Source organism: Aotus nancymaae, unplaced genomic scaffold, assembly GCF_030222135.1.
Source record: "Aotus nancymaae isolate 86718 unplaced genomic scaffold, 86718_ANA_hifiasm-v0.15.2.pri h1tg000038l, whole genome shotgun sequence".
Lineage (NCBI taxonomy): Eukaryota > Metazoa > Chordata > Mammalia > Primates > Aotidae > Aotus > Aotus nancymaae.
In genome coordinates, this window is record NW_026988452.1 from 3,054,091 (window position 1) to 3,075,028 (window position 20,938).

The following is a 20,938-nucleotide window of genomic DNA, read 5'->3' on the forward strand; positions in this document are numbered from 1 at the left end:
AGGATCACTTGAGGCCAGGAGTTTGAGACCAACCTGTCCAACATGGAGATGCCCTGTCTCTACTAAAAATATAAAAATTAGCCAGGTGAGGTGGTACCCGCCTGTAATCCCAGCTACTTGGGAGACTGAGGCAGGAGAATCGCTTGAACCTGGGAGGTGGAGGCTGCAATGAGTCGAGATCATGCCACTGCACTCCAGCCTGAGTGACAGAGCAAGACTCTTGTCCCCCTCAAAAAAAAAGGTACCCCACAAAGTTCTAAGGAATAAAGAAGCCAAGATGCTCAAAGGGCAGAGGCCAAAAATAAGAAGAGAAGCCTTACCCAGGGAAGCCACATTTGCATAATTCTCCAGCATCACCTCCCTGTACAGGGCCCTCTGCACAGGGTCCAGGCTGGTCCATTCATTCTGGGTGAAGTACACAGCGACGTCCTCAAAGGTCACTCGTTCCTAAAACAACAGGTTCCTGCTCAAACCCTGCGTCAGAGGGCCAGGCTAAGTAGTGGGGCAGAGACCTACTGGGTCTAGTGGTATTGCCAAGAACAGTTACCCAGCACTCCGCCAGAGGCCCGCCCGCGCCTATCTGTGCGGGCACCAACAGGGGAACCAAAAGGTCACGGCACCCCTGTGTGGTCACCCCTAGCAAACAGCTCTATTTTCATCTGCTGATTTCTGCTTGCCTCCACTGTGCCCTGGCCCATCTGTTCCTCTGGGCTCCTTTCTCCAGTGTGAGTTTTGTGTGCACATGCACAGGGGACATCTGTATAAACATAGTGAGTAACACTTTCATACTGATCGCCACTCTCTCCCTGACCCCACTAAAGTGACAGTAACACAGCAGCCCAAGAGAAGAGTCAAAGCAGGCCGGGCACAGTGACTCATGCCTGCAACCCAAGCACTTTGGGAGGCCAAGGCAGGTGGATGGCTTGAGACCAGCCTGGCCACGTGGCCAACAGGGTGAAACCTCATCTCTACAAATAATAGAAAAATTTGCCAGGTGTGGTGGTGCATGCCTGTAGTCCCAGCTACCTGGGAGGCTGAGATGGGAGGATCACCCGAGCTTGGGGAGGTCAAGTCTGCAGTAAACTGTGATTGCACCACTGTACTCCAGCCTGGGTGACAGAGTGAGACCCTGTCTCAAAAAAAAAGAAAGAAAAAAGAGAGATAGAGAAGGGTCAAAGCCAACTAGAGATAAAAACAGAATTTTAGAAGGCAGAAAAAGAATGAATGATAAATAGATTAGAAAAGTAGACAAAGATGAACTCAACTTCTGGCAGAAGGGAAGGCCCAATTCAAACCACAGAACCAAGGATGAGCTAAGGATTTTGTAAATGTGCATTGTTCTTTATAACTCAGCAAAATATTACGTCTGCTTAAAAGCAACATAGAGAAGGAAGGACCAACCAAGTACTTAGGACAATGAATGAAAAATATCTACACAAAGCCATGTAACTGAGAAGTCTCAGAAAAATGAGAATACAAACAGATCCTACAGGCTTTCAGAGAAGGAAAAACAACACACACGTGAAGACTGGGAAGTCGAGATGGCAACAGATTAAACAGCAAAGGTAAAAGGGCAATGTTTTTGAAAATTCAGGCCAGGTGCAGTGGCTCACCCCCGTAATCCCAGAAACTTGGGAGGCCAAGATGGGCAGATTGCTTCAGCTCAGAACTTTGAGACCAGCCTGGGCAATATGGTGAAACACCATCTCTACAAAAAAATACAAAAATGAGCCATGTAAGAGGGTGCTCCCAGCTACTCAGGAGGCTGAGGTGGGAGGATCAGCTGAGGCTAGGGAGGTTGAGGCTGCAGTGAGCCATGATCATGCTACTGTACTCCAGCCTGGGTGACAGTGGGGCTGTCAAAAAAAAAAAAAAAATACTAAGGGAAAACTTCCAGTTCTTATCTAGGTGGCATAATGGGGGCTGGATTTTGCCTCCTGCCTGAAACGAAATAACCAGACAATTTATATAAAACAAGAATTTTCAAGATACCATGCAAAAAACAACAATCCCTGAGAAACAGGGAAAAAAAGAGGTGAGCCCTATAATTCCCTAGGCTACTACCTTGAGAAGTTTCCAGGCTGCAACACAGGAAAAGGGAACCGAGGCAGAACCTGGCAGATTTCCTGATAGAGTTCAAAGAGACCAAGGCAGCTTGAGTTTATAGGACAGAATGCCAGAGAGGAGAGGGCTGCATAGAGATGGAATCTCAGTTATCTGCAGAAGATCCCTTTAGAGTATTCAACAAATACAGATCAGCACATAGGTGTGAGAAAACTAACCAAGGCCAGAGAAAGTATCATTTGGAAAGACTGAAAAGAACAGTGCCTGATATTTACACACCATTAATCCCATGGAAAATGGGAAAAAAAGAGGCCCCGGTGGCTCATAACTTTCGAGAGGCCTAAGGTGGGCAGATCACTTGAGGCCAAGAGTTCGAGACCAGCCTGTCCAACATGGTGACATCCCATCTCTACTAAAAATAAAAAATTTGCTGAGCATCATGTTACGTGCCTGTACTCCCAGCTACTTGGGAGGCTGAGGCATAAGAATTGCTTGAACCCAGGAAGTGGAAATTGCAATGAGCGGAGATCACGCTATTGCACTCCAGCCTGGGTGATAGACTGTCTCAAACAAAAGAAAAAAAAAAAAAGAAAATGGAAAAACAGGATAAAAGGGGAAAAAAGAACACATGGGACCATTAGAAAACAAGAAGAGGCCGGACGCAGTGGCTCACGCCTGTAATCCTAGCACTTTGGGAGGCCGAGGTGGGTGGATCACCTGAGGTCAGGAGTTCAAGACCAGCCTGGCCATCACGGAGAAACCCCACCTTAAAAAAAAAAAAAAAAAATCAAGAAGAAAGAGGATAGGCTCAAATCTAGCCATATCAATAACTGTATCAAACGTAAATTAACTAAACATCCCAAACATTGTCATATTGGATTTTTTTTTAAATAAGAACCTACTATCTGTCACCTTCAAGAAATGTACATTAAATATAAAGACAGAGATAAATTAATAGCAAAAGGATAGGAAAAGATATGCCATGGCAACATTAGTCAAAAGAAAACTCTAAGGCCAGGCATGGTGGCTCATGCCTGTAATCCCAGCACTTTGGGAGGTGTAGGCAGGAGAATGGCTTGCATCCAGGAGTTTGAGATCAGCCTGGGCAACACAGTGAGACCTTGTCTCTAGGAAAAGTAAGTTAGCCAAGCACAGTGGTCCATAACTGTAGTCTCAACTCCTTGGGAGGCTGAGGTGGGAGGATCACTTGAGCCCAGGAGGACGAGGCTGCAGTGGACATGAGCTGTGATTGCACCACTGCACTCAGCCTGGGAGACAGAATAAGACTGTCTCAAAAAAAAAAAAAAAAGAAAAAACACTGTAGTGGCTAAATTCATATAACACATTGTAGATAGGTAGATCGCCCATATTCTGGGCCATAAAAGAAAGCTCAATAAAATCAAAATGATTTAAGTCATACAAAGTATGTTTTCTGACTATAATGCAATTAAATTTGATATAATAGAAAGACTCCTGGAAAATCCCCAAATATTTGGAAACCCAGGAACACACTTCCATAAGAGAATATACGAAGTATTTTGAACTGAATGAAAATGTAAACAACATGTACTAGAATCTGTGGGATAATGCTAATAATGCTAATGCAGTACTTGGGAGGAAATTTACAGCACCAAATGCTTATTTTACAGAACAAAAGAAGATCTCAAATCTGTGACTTCAGCTTCCCCCTAAAAACTAAAAAAAAGAATAGCAAATTTAACACAAAATAAGTGTAACAAAGGCAATAAAGATCAAAGTGAAAACTAATAAAACAGAAAAGTAATGAAACCAGAAGCTATTTCTTAAAGAAAAATCAATAGAATTTATAAACCTCTAGCCAGACTGACCAGAAAAAAAGAGAGAATACACAAAACACCAATATTAGCAATAAAAGAAGTGACATCACTGTAGATGATAAAAGATAAGGACATATTACGTGCAACTTTATGTGAATTATTTATTTTTTATTTTTTTATTTTTTTTTGAGACGGAGTTTCGCTTTTGTTACCCAGGCTGGAGTGCAATGGCGCGATCTCAGCTCACTGCAACCTCCGCCTCCTGGGTTCAAGCAATTCTCCTGCCTCAGCCTCCTGAGTAGCTGGGATTACAGGCACGTGCCACCATGCCCAGATAATTTTTGTATTTTTTAGTAGAGACGGGGTTTCACCTTGTTGACCAGGATGGTCTCCATCTCTTGACCTCGTGATCCACCCGCCTCGGCCTCCCAAAGTGCTGGGATTATAGGCATGAGCCACCGCGCCCGGCTCTATGTGAATAATTTCTACAACTTAGATAAAATGTGTAAGTTCCTTGAAAGGTACAAGTTACCAAAACTCCTTTAAGCTGGGCATAGTGATGCATGCCTGTAGTCCCAGACACACGGGAGGCTGAGTGGGGAGGATCACTTGAGCCCAGGAATTTGAAGCCAGCCTGGGCAACAGAGAAAATCGTGCCAAAAAATAAATAAGTAAATAAAAATAGATAGATAGCCAAAGTAGCCACTACCAAAGGACCCAAAATGGTACTTACAAATCTTATCAGAAAGAAAATTCCATGCCTAGATAGCTTCACTGGTGAATTCTACCAAACATTTAAGGAATACATGTAATCAACTCTATATAAATTCTTCCAAAATATTAAAGAGGGGGGAATATTTATCATTCTATGGAACAAAGACGTTACAAGAAAAGAAAACTGCAAATCAATACCTCATAAACATAGATGCAGAAATTCTAAATAAAATGTTAACAAATCAAATTCAACATATACTACCAATAGAATAACACATCATGATGAAGTTGGTTTTATCTCAACGCAGAGTTGGTTTGATATTTGAAAGAAAAATGATATAATTCATCGCATTAACAAACTAAGAGAAAAACCATATGATTATCTAAAAAGACACAGAAAAAGCATCTGTCAAAATCCAACATCCATTCCTATAAAAACTCTCACCAAACTAGGAATAGAAGGGAATGTCCTCCACCTGATAAAGGGCATTTACGAAAAACAAAACAAAACAAAACAAGAAACCTACAGTGAACATCAGTCTTCAGGGTGAAAGACTGAATGCTTTCATTTTTAAAAGATATTTGCGGCCGGGCGCGGTGGCTCAAGCCTGTAATCCCAGCACTTTGGGAGGCCGAGGCGGGTGGATCACGAGGTCAAGAGATCGAGATCATCCTGGTCAACATGGTGAAACCCCGTCTCTACTCAAAATAGAAAAAATTATCTGGGCATGGTGGCGCGTGCCTGTAATCCCAGCTACTCAGGAGGCTGAGGCAGGAGGATTGCCTGACCCCAGGAGGTGGAGGTTGCGGTGAGCCGAGATCGCGCCATTGCACTCCAGCCTGGGTAACAAGAGCGAAACTCCGTCTCAAAAAAAAAAAAAAAAAAAAAAAAGATATTTGCTCTCACCACTTCTGTTCCAGTATTGAACGATGCTGCTAGCCAGTGCAGTGAGGCAAGACAAATAATACAAAAGGCATCCAGACTGGAAAGAAAGGAGTAAAACTACCTTTACTCATACCTATGTAGAAAATCCAACGGAATCTACAAAACAGTTACTAGAATTGCTTTACTGGAGATGTAAATACTTCTCCAAGCCAGCAGATAAGAGTGAAAGGGTCTTTACTGTATGTAATAATGCAAATTTCCACATTTCAGAAGTTTTTTTTTTTTAAGCTGGCTCAACTGCCAAATCCCAACCAACTGCCCCCCCAACACACACTCACACACAAACACACACACTAGTTTTCTAGTCTTGAGTATTCTCGCCTCTCCACCGCTCTCAAAGTGACAGATGCACAATAGAAGCCACTGGCCTACACAACTCAAGATCCGAATGCAGAGGTGACACCAGCTCTCTCTTGCCACCAAAGGAGTGGGAGGGAGGAAGAGGATGCTCACTCACCTGGCGCCAAGCGGTCTGAAGCATGGCTGGCGTCCCAGCTTCACACACTGCCTCGGGGGTCGGAGAAATGACAATGAAGAGAAAATAAAGAAGCGCCGGTGAGATTGATGCTGACTCGCAGCCGGCAAATGCGCTCTGTGCGACTTGGGCCCCTCTCCGTTCTGCCACCCCCTCACCCCAAAAGCACAGGGGTTGGAAAATCAGGCAGAACCCGCCCCAGAGAAAGCAATCAGTTACCCGGACCGCGAGCCTCTTCCGCTCGGACCACGAACCCCACGCGGTGCAGGCGCAGAGAAAGCGTGGGAATGCCACCTGCCGCCGGCACTGAGGGGAGCCTGGGGCCCTCCGCCGGAAGTGCGTTTTCCATACCCCTCCTCTCTAGGAACCTGGGAAGTTGCCGGTCTCTGTGGTTCCCTACCGCAGCCGCCACCGCCAGTGTCCCTACTCCCTGAGACAACTTGGGCCAGAGTGGGCGGTCCCAGGCAGAGGTCCTGCAGCGCCCACACCTGGTAGCTCCTTTGGGGCATGACGTCCGGTCAGCTCAGGCCACAAAATGGTTACTATCATGGGTATTATTCATGGTTATCTGGCATTTGCCACTCTGGGTGTCCTTCCAGGTAATGAAGGGACCACTGCTCCCTCCACGTGTGCCGGAGCTGTCTGGATTCTGTGGCTGCGCTGCAGTGGGAAGAGTGAGCGTAGGAAAAGTCGGGCCCATCACTCAGAAGGCCCAGTGTGTATGGACTACTAGGTCCAGAAACCTAGCTGCAAGTTTCTTTGTCCCCGTTTCCTTGTCTGTTAAATGGGTATGATGGTGGTACCAACCTCAAAAGGCTGTTCAGGTTTCATTCATTAAACGAGTTAACTGATAGGCAGATTATTTACAGTCGTGCCTGGCACATAAGTAGTGCTGGGGAGATGGTGTTGTTTTGTTTTCCAATTGTGTTATTTGCTTTTGAAGACACAAAATAGGTGCTGCTGGGACTCCAGAATGTGGCATGCTTCAGGGAAATAGTTTGTTTTACTAGACCAGTTTTGAAGTTTAGGGAAAGAGCTACTAACGTTTGGCCTTAGAGCCCTTTCCTGCCCTGTACTCGGATGTGTGTCCTGGCCCAGCCTGGAGACAGATTTGAGTTATTCCTTCTGCCGGAATTAGATTTATCCACCAGCTGCAACACAAGTCCTGCCATGGAGAGTATATTATGTATCTACTGCTGCATAGTAAACCACTCTAGTACTTCGTGGCTAAAAATAATAAACATTTTTATCTTTCACAGTTTCTGTGGACACAGAATTCGAGAGCGGCTAGGCTGGGTGGGACTGGCTGAGGTCTCTGCTCAGTCAGGTGTCATGTGCGGCTGAAGTCATCTGAAGCTTCACTGAGTTCAGAAGATCCGCCTCCAAGGTGGTTCACTCACATGGCTGGTGCGCTGGCGCTGGCTGTGGTGCCTCGGTTCCTTCTCAGGCGAGTGTTTTCACAGCATGGCATGTAGCTTTCTCCCAAAGTGAGCAATCCAAGAGGCCAAGCCAGAGCTTTTAAGAACTGGTTTTGGAAGTCACGCACCATCATTTCCTCAATGCTTTCTCCTCAGAAATTAGTCATAATTCAGTGTGGGATGAGATAAACAAGGGCTTGAATGCCAGGATACGAGAATCATTGGGGGCTACTGTGGGCTACCTAGCACCAAGATTTTACGTGTCACAGAAACAGTTCATTTTATGAAATCCATAGTATTTTCACTGTAAAGTTTATGCACAGCAATTGTTTTAAACAATTAGATTTCCAGAAACAATGGCATGACACGGATATACATTTTACATACTGCCCCTTCATTAAACCTACTAAAATGAACATTTACCATGGATGAACATACATATGTGGGTGCACATAAACATACATACATATACACCACAAATTCTAAACAGTATTAGCCAGTGGGAAAAAAGCTGATAAATTGGACTTTAAAGTTAAATCTTCTGCTTTTCAGAAGATACTTTTAAGAGAATGAAAAGACAAGTCACAGACTGGGAGAAAATACTGAAAATATTTGATAAAAGACTTGTTTCCAAAATATATAAAGGACTCTCAAAATTCACTCATAAGGAAAGAAACGAATTTTTAAAAGTAGGCAAAAGATTTGAAAAGCTACTTCACCAAAGAAGATATATGGAAATCAATTAAATATTTGAAAAGATGCTCAACATCATTAGTCACTAGAAAAATGCAAATTAAAACCACAGTGAAACAGTATTACACATTTATTAGAATGGCTAAAAGTAGAGACAACATCAAGTGCAGGCAAAGATGTAATCAGAAGTGGAACTCATACAACACTGATGGAAAGGTACGATGGCAGAGTCTCTGAAAAAACTCAGCAGCTGCTTTAAAACTTAAACATAGACCTGCGTTATTATCTAGCCATTTCATTCTTGTGATTTACCCAAGAGAAATGAAAACGTATGTCCTTACATTACAAAGACTTGCACACAAAGTTTCATAAGAGCTTTATTTGTAATAGCCAAAAACTGGAAACAACTCAAATGGCCATCAGCTGGTGAATGGATAAATAAATTGTGGTATATCCATACAGTGGAATACTACTGAGTAATAAAAAGGAATGAATTACTGATACATATGCAACATCAGTGAATCTTAAAATAATTCTGTTGAGTGGAAGGCATCACACCAAAAAAAATAAATAACTTTTAAAAGAGTGCATACTGTGTGATAGCACTTATATAAAATTTTAGAAAAAGAAAACTATAGTACAAAAAACAGGTGGTTTTTGGGGGCTGGGAGCAGGCAGCGATGGAGAGATTATAAAAGGGTGTAAGGAACTTTTTGGGGTATGATTATGTTTGTTATCTTGATTGTGTTATTGAGAGGTGTATACATATGGCAAAACTTATCAAATTATACACTTTATGCATGGTTTATTGTGTCAGTGACACCTCAATTAAAAAAAAATACATACTGGAAAGACAACATAATCTTAAAATGGTTGCATCCTTAAATCTAACCCTTGTTCTAATCCTGATAGGACAAACTTGAAGGAAAAGCCATTCATCAGGGAGGAGAATCTGCAGCCTGAAAGTGCTCACTAAATTCGAGGAAATATTAATGGGGAAGAACCAGCAACAAGACATAGCCTAGTGAAAATACTAAACTTGAAGATTTAAAGTTCTGCAAATTTCCAGACTAAAAAGGAAGCAAAATCAGGTTGCCTCAAACTTCTTCTTGGCAACATTAGCTGCCAAGACACACACATGGTCCAGGGTCTGGAGTAATGCTTCTCAAACCTTAGTGTGCCCACAAAGTCACCTGGTGGCACTGTCAAAGAGTAGAGTTTCATTTCCATGAGCTTGTAGTTCTGATAATCTCCCAGGTGATGCCAATGCTGCCAGTCTTCAGGTGACAATTTGAGTAGCAAAGCTCTAAAAAAGTGGTTCTTTGGCTGGGTGCAGTGGCTCACACCTGTAATCCCAGCACTGTGGAAGGCTGAGGCAGGTGGATCACCTGAGGTCAGGAGTTCGAGACCAGCCTAGCCAACATGGTGAAACCCTGTCTCTACTGAAAATACAAAAAAATTTATCTGGGCATGGTGGTCCGTGCCTGTGATCCCAGCGATGCAGGAAAATCGCTTGAACCTGGGAGGCAGAGGTTGCAGTGAGCTGAGATTGCATCACTGCACTCCATCCTGGGTGACAGAGCAAGACTCTGTCTCAAAAAAAAAAAAAATGCGGTTCTTTGTAGAACCATCTTATAATTAGGGAGTTAAAAAAACTATTGATACCTGGGACCTACTCCCAGAGGTTCTGAAGTAATTGGTCTAGGATTCAGCTAGGCGTTGGTATTAAAAAACAAAAACAAAAACACAACACCCCAAGTGATTCTAACGGGCAGTTGGGTTAAGAGCCTCTGGTACGGAGTGTGGAGGGAAATGAACTTAGTCTAAGAAGTGTATGCCCAACACGGTACATTCTTTGTAGAGTATCTGTCAGTACACAACAGCCCCTTTGACTGCCCTCCTCACCAACAGCGGTGAGTCCCAGATAGCCACGTAAATACCGTGTAATCCTGCTCCCCTGCCCATAGTTGAATTAATCAAGAATGAATATATGATCTGAATGGGACCAGATCACACTCTCTCCCTGTAATTCGGAGTTGAGACAAAGAACAGTCATTCCTTAGCAGCGTCTAACTGTGGACAGCCCTACTCTTGAACAAGTGTCATTTTTTTGTTGAGACAGTCTCACTCTGTCACCCAGGCTGGAGTGCAATGGTGTGGTCTTGGCTCACTGCAATCTCCACCTTTGGGTTCAAGCAATTCTCCTGCCTCAGCCTCCTCAGTAGCTGGGAACAGGCACCCGCTACCACACCTGGCTAATTTTTGTATTTTTAGTAGACATGGGGTTTCATCATGTTGGCCTGGTCTTGAACTCCTGACCTCAAGTGATCCACCCGCCTCAGCCTCCCAAAGTGCTGGGATTACAGGCATGAGCCACTGTGCCCAGCCTTGAACAAGTGACTTCTGAATGTTTGTTTATGGTACAGAACGAATCAGAATACAGTCATAGCAATCTTGGAGCTTAAGTTTTTTCCACACTTCATCCATTTATACACCTGCCTCACCATGAAGTTTTCTGATGCTGAAGAAGGTGAGGGTTCTGGCCAGGCGGGGTGTTTCACGCCTGTAATCCCAGCACTTTGGGAGGCAGAGGCAGGCCAATCCCGTGAGGCCAGAAGTTCAAGACCAGCCTGGCCAATATGCCGAAAACCCATCTCTACTAAAATTACAAAAATTAGCCAGGCATGATGGCATGTGCCTGTAATTCCAGCTACTCGGGGAGCTGAGGCAGAAGAATCGCTTGAACCCTGGAGGCAGAGGTTGCAGTGAGCCGAGATCGCACCACTGTACTTCAGCCTGGGCGACCGAGCGAGACTCCATCTCAAAAAACAAAAAAAGAAGGTGGGTGTCTGATTAAAAGCCTGTCCACCTCCTACTTGAGTATGGTTTCTCCCCATATTATCTGATGTTGGTGAAGGACTGCTCTTACTTTGAAACATCTGCTACACTTACCACATTCGTTAGACATCTGGTCTACATGAACTCTCAGATTTGTAACAAGATGCCGGCTGTCACTAATGATTTTACCTACTTTCTTACGCTTCTCTTCCTAACAGTGGAGGGACCTATGTTGCCTGACTGATACATCTATGAAACCTCTCTGCTTTGTGTTTTTCTTCCCTGTGCAGTGACCCTGCTGCCACTCAAAGCTGCCCTGTGGTTAGGATGCCAGGCTGCACCCGCTGTTGATGGCAGTCCTTGGGGTTCTATTTCTTCAGAAGTTGGCAATTGTGGAGTTAGTTTCTTAATGACAATTCTGGTCTTATCTGGTGATATAACAAAAAGAAAAGAAAAAGCCAGACATGGTGGCTCGCACCTGTAATCCCAGCACTTTGGGAGGCCGAGGTGGGCAGATCACTTGAGGTCAGGAGTTTGAGATCAGCCTGGCCCACATGGCAAAACCCTGTCTCTACTAAAAATACAAAAATTAGCTGGGCATGGAGGCGTATGCCTGTGGTCCCAGCTACCTGGGAGGCTGAGACATGAGAATCACTTGAATCCAGGAGGCAGAGATTGCAGTAAGCCAAGATGGTGCCACTGCACTCCAGCCAGGGTGACAGAGCGAGACTTTGCCTCAAAAAAAAAGAAAAACGAAAAAAGAAAAAGCCAAATTTCAATCATTAGCTGAACTAGAGGAGAAAATCAATCAAGCGTTACTAGCTTACTTTCTGAATATATGGTTTCTTCCCAACAGACTCTAAAACGGCTGCATAAGGGCCAGAGGAAACAGGGACAGAAAACTGAAGATGCAGGTAATGAACGGGGTGGGTCAAAAGAGGAGCTATTTGTTTCCACAAGCAGGGTGACAAGAATAGGGTGTAGAGGGAGATGGGAAGGAGGCTACAGAGGAGCGAGAGGGAAGCGGGGAAGCAGCGGCAAGAGCGTGGGAAGAAGGAACAGGAAGTGACCGGGTCTGGAGGAATGGGCCCGGTGAGCAGCGGGAGCACCACGTCACATCCAGCAGGCTGAGGAGCAACTGTCTCTAAAAAATACAAAAATTAGCTGGGTGTGCTGGCGTATGCCCCAGGGCGCAAGCCATCCTCCCACCTCAGCCTCCCAAGAAGCTGGGAGGTAGTGCAGCCATCCAGCTTCTCAGAGGGTGAGCTGGGAGGACGGCTCGAGCCCCAAGGGTCAGCACTGCAGCAGTCCACGATCACACCACTGCACTCCAGCCTGAGTGACAGAGCAAGACCCTGTCTCAAAAAATAGGAAAATGCAAAAAGAAAATAGAAAAGGAACCCAAACTGAAAAACCACGTCCCCTCCCAATGAAGTTCAAAGACACAATTTTCCATTATTGCTCACTGCCGACTCATCACTTCATTTTCTTTTTGCATAAACGGGACGCTTATAATTTTTTATTACTATCAAGGTAATAAAAAATTTCAAGTCTTAAATTCTTTCAGTGAGCCTTGCCACTGGCCCACCAAATTGCCCTCCTTAAATCCTGAAAGCAGGCTGGGTGTGGTGGCTCACACCTGCAATCCCAGCAGTTTGGGAGGCCGAGGTGGGTGAATCACCTGAGGTCAGGCGTTTAAGGCCAGCCTGGCCAACATGGTGAAATCCTGTCTCTGCTAAAACTACAAAATTAGCCAGGCATGGTGGTACATGCCTGTGGTCCCAACTACTCGGAAGGCTGAGGCATGAGAATCGCTTGAACCCCGGAGGCGGAGGTTACAGTGAGCTGAGATTACACCCTTGCACTCCAGCCTGAGGAACAAGAGTGAAACTCCAGCTAAAAAAAAAAAAATTCTGAAAGGAATATTGGACACTTTATCTGATTATCTTCTCCCACAGGCTTTACACTTCTTCTAGTCTCTAATTATAATGCCCCATCTCGTCATAATCACAATGCCATATGCCCTAAACCCCAAAATGTTCTGCAAACTCTTCCAACTCCAGCAGCCCCAGAAGACAGATGCAGAGTGATGATACAGCCCAAGCGTGGACATGAAAAAGGGGAAGTACTGCCATCTCCTACCCGGGGGATAAAATAAACTAATCAAATATGGTCCTCCAGTATGAGAACTTAAAATGAAGTCAGGAAAACAATAACAACTTATACAAGACAAGACCAGAAGAATATCAGTATGACACAACCAGGAGCCCAGTGGGATCCCTAACTTGAGGTGCAGTGGATGTTGAGAACATGAGGGGGCTCACAGGGATGACCTCCCAGGAAAAGCGAGATCCTGAAAGAAACGTACTATTTGGACAGGTGAAGGGCTGGCCTTTTCAGATGAGGGAAGCAGCAGGAAGAAAGGCACAGAGGGAGGAAGTATCACTGCATGTGAAGAAGGTAAGGGAGGCTCTGGTGGGGCTGGGGTAGAGCAGGCATGTTGGAGAGGCAGAGGAGAGAGGACGGCAGAGGGGCAGCAGGGCTTAACTGCAGATAGCCCTGTTCCATCGATGCCTTTCTTCCTAGTATGCCACTTCTGATGCTGAATGAAACTTGCATTCCATTTGAAGGCTTTCCCACACTCCTTACACTCAAAAGGTTTCTCCCCAGTGTGAACTCGCTGATGCTGAACCAGAGTGATCTTCTGACTGAATGTCTTCCCATGTTCCTGGCATTCACAGGGCTTCTCCCCGGTGTGGATTCTCCGATGCACTATGAAGCGGGAGCTACCACTGAAAGTTTTCCAACATTCGTTACATTTGTAGAGTTGTTCCCCAGCGTGGAACCTCTGGTGCTGAAGAAACACCAAACTGCGGCGGAAGGCCTTGCCACACTCTTCACATTCATAAGGTTTCTCCCCAGTGTGGATTCTCTGATGCTGAATCAGGACTGTATTAGAACTCAAACTCTTCCTGCACTCTTTACATTCATAGGGCTTCTCCCCAGTGTGAATTCGTTCATGGATGAAGCAGTCATAGCTACACCTGAAGGCCTTCCCACATTCCTTACATTTAAAGGGCTTCTCCCCAGTATGGATTCTCTGATGCCAAATCAGTTTTGAATTGTAGCTGAAGTTTTTGAATTGAATTGAAGTTTTGAATTGAAGCTGTAGTTTTTCCACAGTCAGCACATTCATAGGGCCTCTGTCCACCATGGAGTTTCTGATGCTGAAGAAGGTGGGAATTTTGACTGAAGGCTTGTCCACATTCCTCACATGAATATGGTTTCTCTCCAGTGTGGATCTTCTGATGCTATGACAGTTTTGAGTTATATCTGAAGGTTTTCCCATGTTCTTTGCATTCGTAGGGCTTTTCATTAGTGTGAATTCTCTGATGCTGGTGAAAGTCTGAATATGGGTTGTAGTAACTGCCACACTCACATTTATAAAACACCCGTTCTTTAGCAAAGTCCTGCTTTGTAATGAGATGTGTGCTGACACTACTTTCTTCCAATTTCCTGGCTCTCTCTTCCCTTTCAATGGTGGAAGATTTATGATCCTGGACTGTCAAATCTGTGCAATCTCCTATGTTTGTTTTCTTCCCTGTATCATGTAGCTGTGACTTCCCTAACCTGTCCTTGAAGTCAGGGTGCTGGGGAATGTCCATCAGCAGTCCCTCCACTCTCAGTCTGTGGGACTCTGATTCTTTAGAAATGTTTAGCTGTGCAGTTCGTTTCTCAGTCTTAGTCTTGGTTTTACCACCTAGCATGATAAAAGGAAAACACAAGAGAATGCCTGGAGGGAAAAGAATTAATCAGTATCAACTTGCCCTAGACACATTAATTTTTTGAGAGAGACACAGCCACCTGATGGTACCTCAAAGGGAAAGTAAAAAAACCGGAGGTGGAGAAGGTAAGCAATCCCATATGAATGATAAAAACTGTGGAGGTGGAGAAGGTAAGGAATCCCATATGAATGATAAAAACTGTGGAGGTGGAGAAGGTAAGGAATCCCATATGAATGATAAAAACTGTGGAGGTGGAGAAGGTAAGGAATCCCATATGAATGATAAAAACTGTGGAGGTGGAGAAGGTAAGGAATCCCATATGAATGATAAAAACTGTGGAGGTGGAGAAGGTAAGGAATCCCATATGAATGATAAAAACTGTGGATGGCAGAAGATACTGACTGAGGCAAATGGATAAAGAAAAATGGGAATGGGGTGACGTTGCAGGAAGGGGAAGCAATGAAGAAAAGCAGAGGAAGCCAAAGGTGAGAAAAGCGATCTCTAAACCGGAGAAGAGAAAGATGGGTAGGCAGCTCTAGACCACATGGTACCCAGAGGTCTGGGAGCTGTCTACCACGGTGGACCTCAAAGCCCAGTCAAGGCACAAACCCTGTCAAAATACTTTAAAATACTCTGTAATTTTTAAAGAAATGTTCTCTAGTTGTCTATCACAAGCCTGGCTGGACAGAAAGCAGTTTGTAACACTGCTGTCTATGAAGGGTTCATGAGAAGACCACAATTTTAGAACCTAAGTGCTGTCCTCTGGGAGACTAACCTTTGAAAGAAAAAAAGGCCCAGCCAAGAACCTGCCCAGAATGGAGACAGCAGTTGGAGCTGGGATATGGGGATCATGCTTTCACTGGTAGCACCATCACACAGAAACCTTCTTTGCCTTGTCAAGCACCAGAAGTATGACAAATGAAATTTCCATTTTAATGTTTTTTGAGCCTTGTTGACCATGACTCACATTTCGGATCCTAAATCAATACAGACACACAGACACACACACACACACACACACACACACACACACACACACCTGAAACAGAAACAATGTCCTTAATAAGAGTGATGTATTCACGCCGGGTGCAGTGGCTCATGTCTGTAATCCCAGCACTTTGGGAGGCCAAAGTGGGCGGATCATCTGAGGTCAGGATTTCAAGATCAGCCTAGTCAACCCCGCGAAACCTCGTCTCTACTAAAAATACAACAAATTAGCCGGGCATGGTAGCGGGTGCCTGTAATCCCAGCTACTTGGGAGGCTGAGGCATGAGAATCGCTTGAGTCTGGGAGACGGAGATTGCAGTGAGCCGAGATCACACCAATGCACTCCAGTCTGGGGGACAGAGCAAGACTCTGTTTCAAAAAAAAAAGTGATGCATTCACAATAGGCTTTATAGTATTTTAGTCTTTATTTATAGCTAGCACAGTCTAATCTAATTTTTTTTTTTTTTTTGAGATGGAGTTTCGCTCTTGTTACCCAGGCTGGAGTGCAATGGCGCGATCTCCGCTCACCGCAACCTCCGCCTCCTGGGTTCAGGCAATTCTCCTGCCTCAGCCTCCTGAGTAGCTGGGATTACAGGCACGCGCCACCATGCCCAGCTAATTTTTTGTATTTTTAGTAGAGACAGGGTTTCACCATGTTGACCAGGATGGTCTCGATCTCTTGACCTCGTGATCCACCTGCCTCGGCCTCCCAAAGTGCTGGGATTACAGGCGTGAGCCACCGTGCCCGGCTAATCTAATTTTTAAATGCTGGTAACAACTTATTGATGAGTTGCAACCCAGAGTTTAAAGAATATGGTTCTAGATTTTCAAGAACAGTGGTCTCAAATGGTGGTCCCTGAACCAGTATCATCTGAGAACCTGTTAGAAATGCAAATTATTGGGGTCCCACCTAATTGGGAGGCTGAAGTGGAACAATCACTTGAGCCCAGGAATTTGAGACCAGCCTAGGCAAAACAGCAAGACCCTGTCTTGAAAAAAAAGAAATGCAAATTCTCAGGCCAGCCCCAGTCTACTGAATTTGAATCTCTGGAGGTGGCACCTGGCAATTGTGTTTTAACAAGCTCTGCAAGTAATTCTGATACATACCAGAGTTTGAAATTTACTACTCTATAAACTAGAAAAGACAGATCGAGGCTGCTCTTTTCATTGTTTAAGGCTGCACTTTCCCAAAAGGTGGCCACTAGCCGCATGTGGCTGTTTAAATTTAAATGAATTAAAATGGAATAAAATTAAAAACTCAGTTCTTCAGTTGCCCTAGGCACACTTCAGGTGCTCATGTGATTCTTCTGGCTAAACAGACCATGTGCACCTGTGGCAAGGGCCAACGCTGACGACTGCAGGAAGGCTGCCGGGAAAGCCGCTAGATTACCTCAAATGCTGATGTCCATTTAAGGCACTGATTAAGGCAGAAGTGGGGGAATTAGAAAGGAGCATTTGCCTTATAGGGGCTCGAAATACCATAAAAGATTGACAGAATATGAGAACCGAGCAATTGAATGAGGAAGGCTATATACCAAATCTCTGATTGGTCTTTACATTTATCTCAATTCAGTATCTTTCATAAAAGAAAACCATTCATTCCCAATATATAAACAAGCTTTCTTTCAAAAGCTAATGTAAAATTCAGTGTTTAGGCATTCAGAAAAATTCCACTTACACACACACACACAAAATGTTCTTACAAAAACAACTTTTAGCTGAGCACGGTCGCTCACACCTGTAATCCCAGCACTTGGGGAGGCTGAGGCAGGTGAATCACTTGAGGTCAGGAGTTCAAGACCAATCTGGGCAAAATGATGAAACCCTGTCTCTACTAAAATTACAAAAATTAGCCTGGCATGGTGGTGGGCACCTGTAATCCCAGCTACTTGGGAGGCTGAGGCAGGACAATCACTTGAACCTGGGAGGCAGAGGTTGCAATGAGCTGAGATAGTGCCACTGCACTCCAGCCTGGGTGACAGAGCGAGACTCTGTCTCAATCAATCAATCAATAAAAAGCCAAGTTCATGGCTGGGTGCAGTGGCTCATGCCTGTAATCCCAGCATGTTGGGAGGCCAAGGAAGGTGGATCACAAGGTCAGGAGTTCGACACCAGCCTGGCCAACATGGTGAAACCCTGTCTCTACTAAAAATACAAAAATTAGGGGGGATAGCGGGGGGGTGGGGAGTTGGGGAGGGATAGCATGGGGAGAAATGCCAGATATAGGTGAAGGGGAGGGAGGCAGCAAATCATACTGCCACTTATGCACCTATGCAACAACCTTGCATGTTTTTCACATGTACCCCAAAACCTAAAATGCAATAAAAAAAATTAATAAATAATAAAAAATAAAAAAAAAAATACAAAAATTAGCCAGGCATGGTGGCGTGTGCCTTAAGTCCCAGCTACTCGGGAGGCTGAGGCAGAAGAATCACTTGAACCCAGGAGGCAGAGGTTGTAGTGAGCCGAGATCATGCCACTACAGTCTAGCCTGGGCAATAGAGCAAGACTCTGTCTCAAAAAAAAAAAAAAAGAAAGAAAGAAAATCAAGTTCTTACTACATTGTATTTATATTCCTGAGCTGACCAACCAACAGAAGTCTGTTTGAAATATATACATATATGTATATGTATGTGTATATATATACATATATAAATAGATAGATAGATAGATTACAGATAGGGTCTTGTTCTGTCACCCAGGCTGGAGTAGAATGGTGTGATCCTAGCTCACTGCAACCTCAAACTCCTGGCTCAAAGGATTCTCCAGCCTCAGCCTCCTGAGTAGCTGGAACTACAGGCACATGCCACTATGCCCAGCTAATATTTTTGTTTTTTTTGTAGAGACAAGGTCTTGCTATGCTGCCCAGGCTGGTCTTGAACTCTTGGCCTCAAGCACCCTCCCACCTTGGTCTCCCAAAGTGCCAGGATATAGTTGTAAGCCACTATACCGGGCCTGAAATCCTTTAGCTTTACAAAGAAAAATGGCAGAAAATAAAATGGCTGGACTAGTCTTTTCTAGTTTGGGGATGAAGTTCTGGTAAGTAACACTTCTTTGAATAGGAGTGACTATTTTCATCCCCACAACCATCATAGGACAAAGAAGAACCCTTTTTCATGCTAAACTGTTAACAGAAAAGTGGAGGCAAAGCTGGAAAGGAGGATGGTGGGTTTTCCTGCTCACCTGTGCACAGGCCTCTCAGGGCTTCTTTCCCAGCAAGTGTCCAGGGGTCTGGGCCCCAGGCTGCTTCTCCTTGCTCCAGCTGGAATATCAGATCAGGTTTGGGGAATGGAAATGCTGCTAGAGGAGAAAGAAAAGGAACAGGAAGCTGAGGAGAATCACCAGTGGCCCCCCACCCCCACCCCCTCTGCTTTGCCAGGTAAAAATAAAAGAGGATGCCCCGGGAGACTAAGTGAAATCAGAGAGGAGTGAATCTGCAGAATCTAAGGAAGGGCTTGAAGCTTGCTCTGGCCTCTAAGAGGACAGAAAGCTCCCACAGTCACTGGAGGTGTGTACACGAGGGCCGTAGGGGACTCACAGATAGGCAAAGGGCCAAAATCACCTCCCGGGAACTGGAAGATGGAAGGAATGAAGGCAGCGCACCAGGAACCTTCTCAGTTCTCTCTGTACCCAGAGGAAAGTCCCTGCAATTAAGTCTCCATTAGGAATCAGAGAAGAGGAAAGTGCTGTTAAACATCTAAGTGAACCCAGCTCTTTCTCTATCCAGCTACTCCTGGCACTGGGGATTAGGGAGCTCAACCCATAGGGCAACAATTCTGATGGTGTTCGAGATCCTAGATCTGCTAAGGAAGAATCTAGCAGTCCCCAAGGGCAGAAGCTGAGTTTCAGAGAGGAAGAAGGACTTACACAAGGAAGTTACATTTGCATAATTCTCCAGCATCACCTCCCTGTACAGGGCCCTCTGAGTAGGGTGCAGGCTGGTCCATTCAATCTGGGTGAAGTACACAGCCACATCCTCAAAGGTCACCGGCTCCTGAAACAAGTTACTGCTGAAGCCCTGCGTAAGAACACAGGGAGAGGCCTGAATTCCAGGAAAGGCATAAATTTACTGGAATCCATGGCACTGAGCCCCATGGAGGGTTTGTACTGGCAAGGCTAGCCACACAGCACCCCAGCTGGGGCAGCCCTGAGTCAGCATTCCAACTTTCCATGTGCATACCTCTGCGGCCCTAATTTTATCATCCTAAGCACACAGCCCAGCACCTGCTGTTCTCTGCCTGGTGATCACGTCAACCCATGTCTGGTTCCACAGGCCAGGTATATTTTCTGACATGCTTTCTAAATCGGCCATAGCAGGTAACCATCTTTCACCCTGCCTCCATCCATCCTGAAGCACCTATCAGGGCCTTCCACTCAGTTTCTTTCTGGTCTTCCTCCTCTATGTCTTCTGCTACAGATAGGGGAGTGATTTCACGGGGATAAGTTTCCTTTCATCCTGGATATTTCTCCCCTTTCTATCATCTTGCCTTATCAGAAGCTATTAATAGTTCTCCCTTGGCTGGATATGTTGGCTCACGCCTGTAATCCCAGTGCTTTGAGAGGCGGGGCCAGGCAGATCACCTGATGTTGGGAGTTCAAGACCAGCCTGACCAACATGGAGAAACCCTGCCTCTACTGAAAATACAAAATTAGCTGGGTGTGACAGTGCATGCCTGTAATCCGAGCTACTCGGGAGGCTAAGGCAGGAGAATTGCTTGAACCCAGGAGGCGGAGGTTGCAGTGAGCCAAGACCATGTCATTGTACTACAGCCTGGGAAAGAAGGCTGAACTCCGTTTCAAAAAAAAAAAAAATAGTTCTCCCTCCCTTGAAGGTGATGTGCAGTGTTACTTCTTTGTCTCCTAACACACTTCACTCCAGGACGGGATGGCAATCTCCCATCCTTCTGCAGAGATCTGCCCACTGCTGTCCTTTTTTTTTTTTCTTTTTCGAGGCAGAGTCCAGCTCTATCTCCCAGGCTGGAGTGCAATGGCACCATCTCCACTCACTGCAACCTTGGCCTCCCAGGTTCAAGCGATTTTCCTGCCTCAGCCTCCCTAGTAGCTGGGATTACAGATGCCCGCCACCACACCCAGCTAATTTTTGCATTTTCAGTAGAGATGGGGTTTTACCATGCTGCCCAGGCTGATCTCAAACTCCTGACCTCAGGCGATCTGCCCGCCTCAGCCTCCCAAAGTGCTGGGATTATGTGACAAGCGTGAGC

At 45.1% G+C, this 20,938-nt stretch overlaps 2 protein-coding genes across 5 annotated transcripts in view; both read right to left on the reverse strand.

Annotated features, from left to right (window-relative positions):
* LOC105722556 (zinc finger protein 621) overlaps positions 1 to 6,256 on the reverse strand; it is a 31,443-nt gene extending 25,187 nt beyond the window's left edge. For 2 of the 4 annotated variants that reach the window (XM_021666606.2, XM_012460133.3), the window contains exons 1-3: positions 6,215 to 6,255; positions 5,978 to 6,024; positions 321 to 447 (exon numbers count right to left, since the gene is read on the reverse strand). In XM_021666606.2, coding sequence (XP_021522281.1) covers positions 321 to 447; positions 5,978 to 6,001 — 151 coding nt within the window. In that variant the 5' untranslated portion in view covers positions 6,002 to 6,024; positions 6,215 to 6,255. Of the gene's footprint in view, positions 1 to 320; positions 448 to 5,977; positions 6,025 to 6,214 lie in introns of those variants that run through there. The other 2 variants (XM_012460134.3, XM_064360108.1) reach the window with 2 other exon arrangements.
* A 5,562-nt stretch (positions 6,257 to 11,818) lies between these two features.
* Positions 11,819 to 19,728, reverse strand: ZNF619 (zinc finger protein 619). Its single transcript, XM_064360109.1, has 3 exons — positions 19,584 to 19,728; positions 18,900 to 19,016; positions 11,819 to 14,704 (listed from the first exon to the last, which is right to left on the reverse strand). Exon 3 carries the CDS (start codon positions 14,318 to 14,320, stop codon positions 13,265 to 13,267), a length of 1,056 nt encoding a protein of 351 aa, XP_064216179.1. The 5' UTR covers positions 14,321 to 14,704; positions 18,900 to 19,016; positions 19,584 to 19,728; the 3' UTR covers positions 11,819 to 13,264.
* Between the last annotated feature and the right edge of the window lie 1,210 nt (positions 19,729 to 20,938).

What these genes read in the sequence shown, in the direction of transcription:
- ZNF619 (XM_064360109.1), bottom strand. Translation starts at nt 14,320, where the DNA reads ATGAAAAGCCCTACGAATGCAAAGAACATGGGAAAACCTTCAGATATA.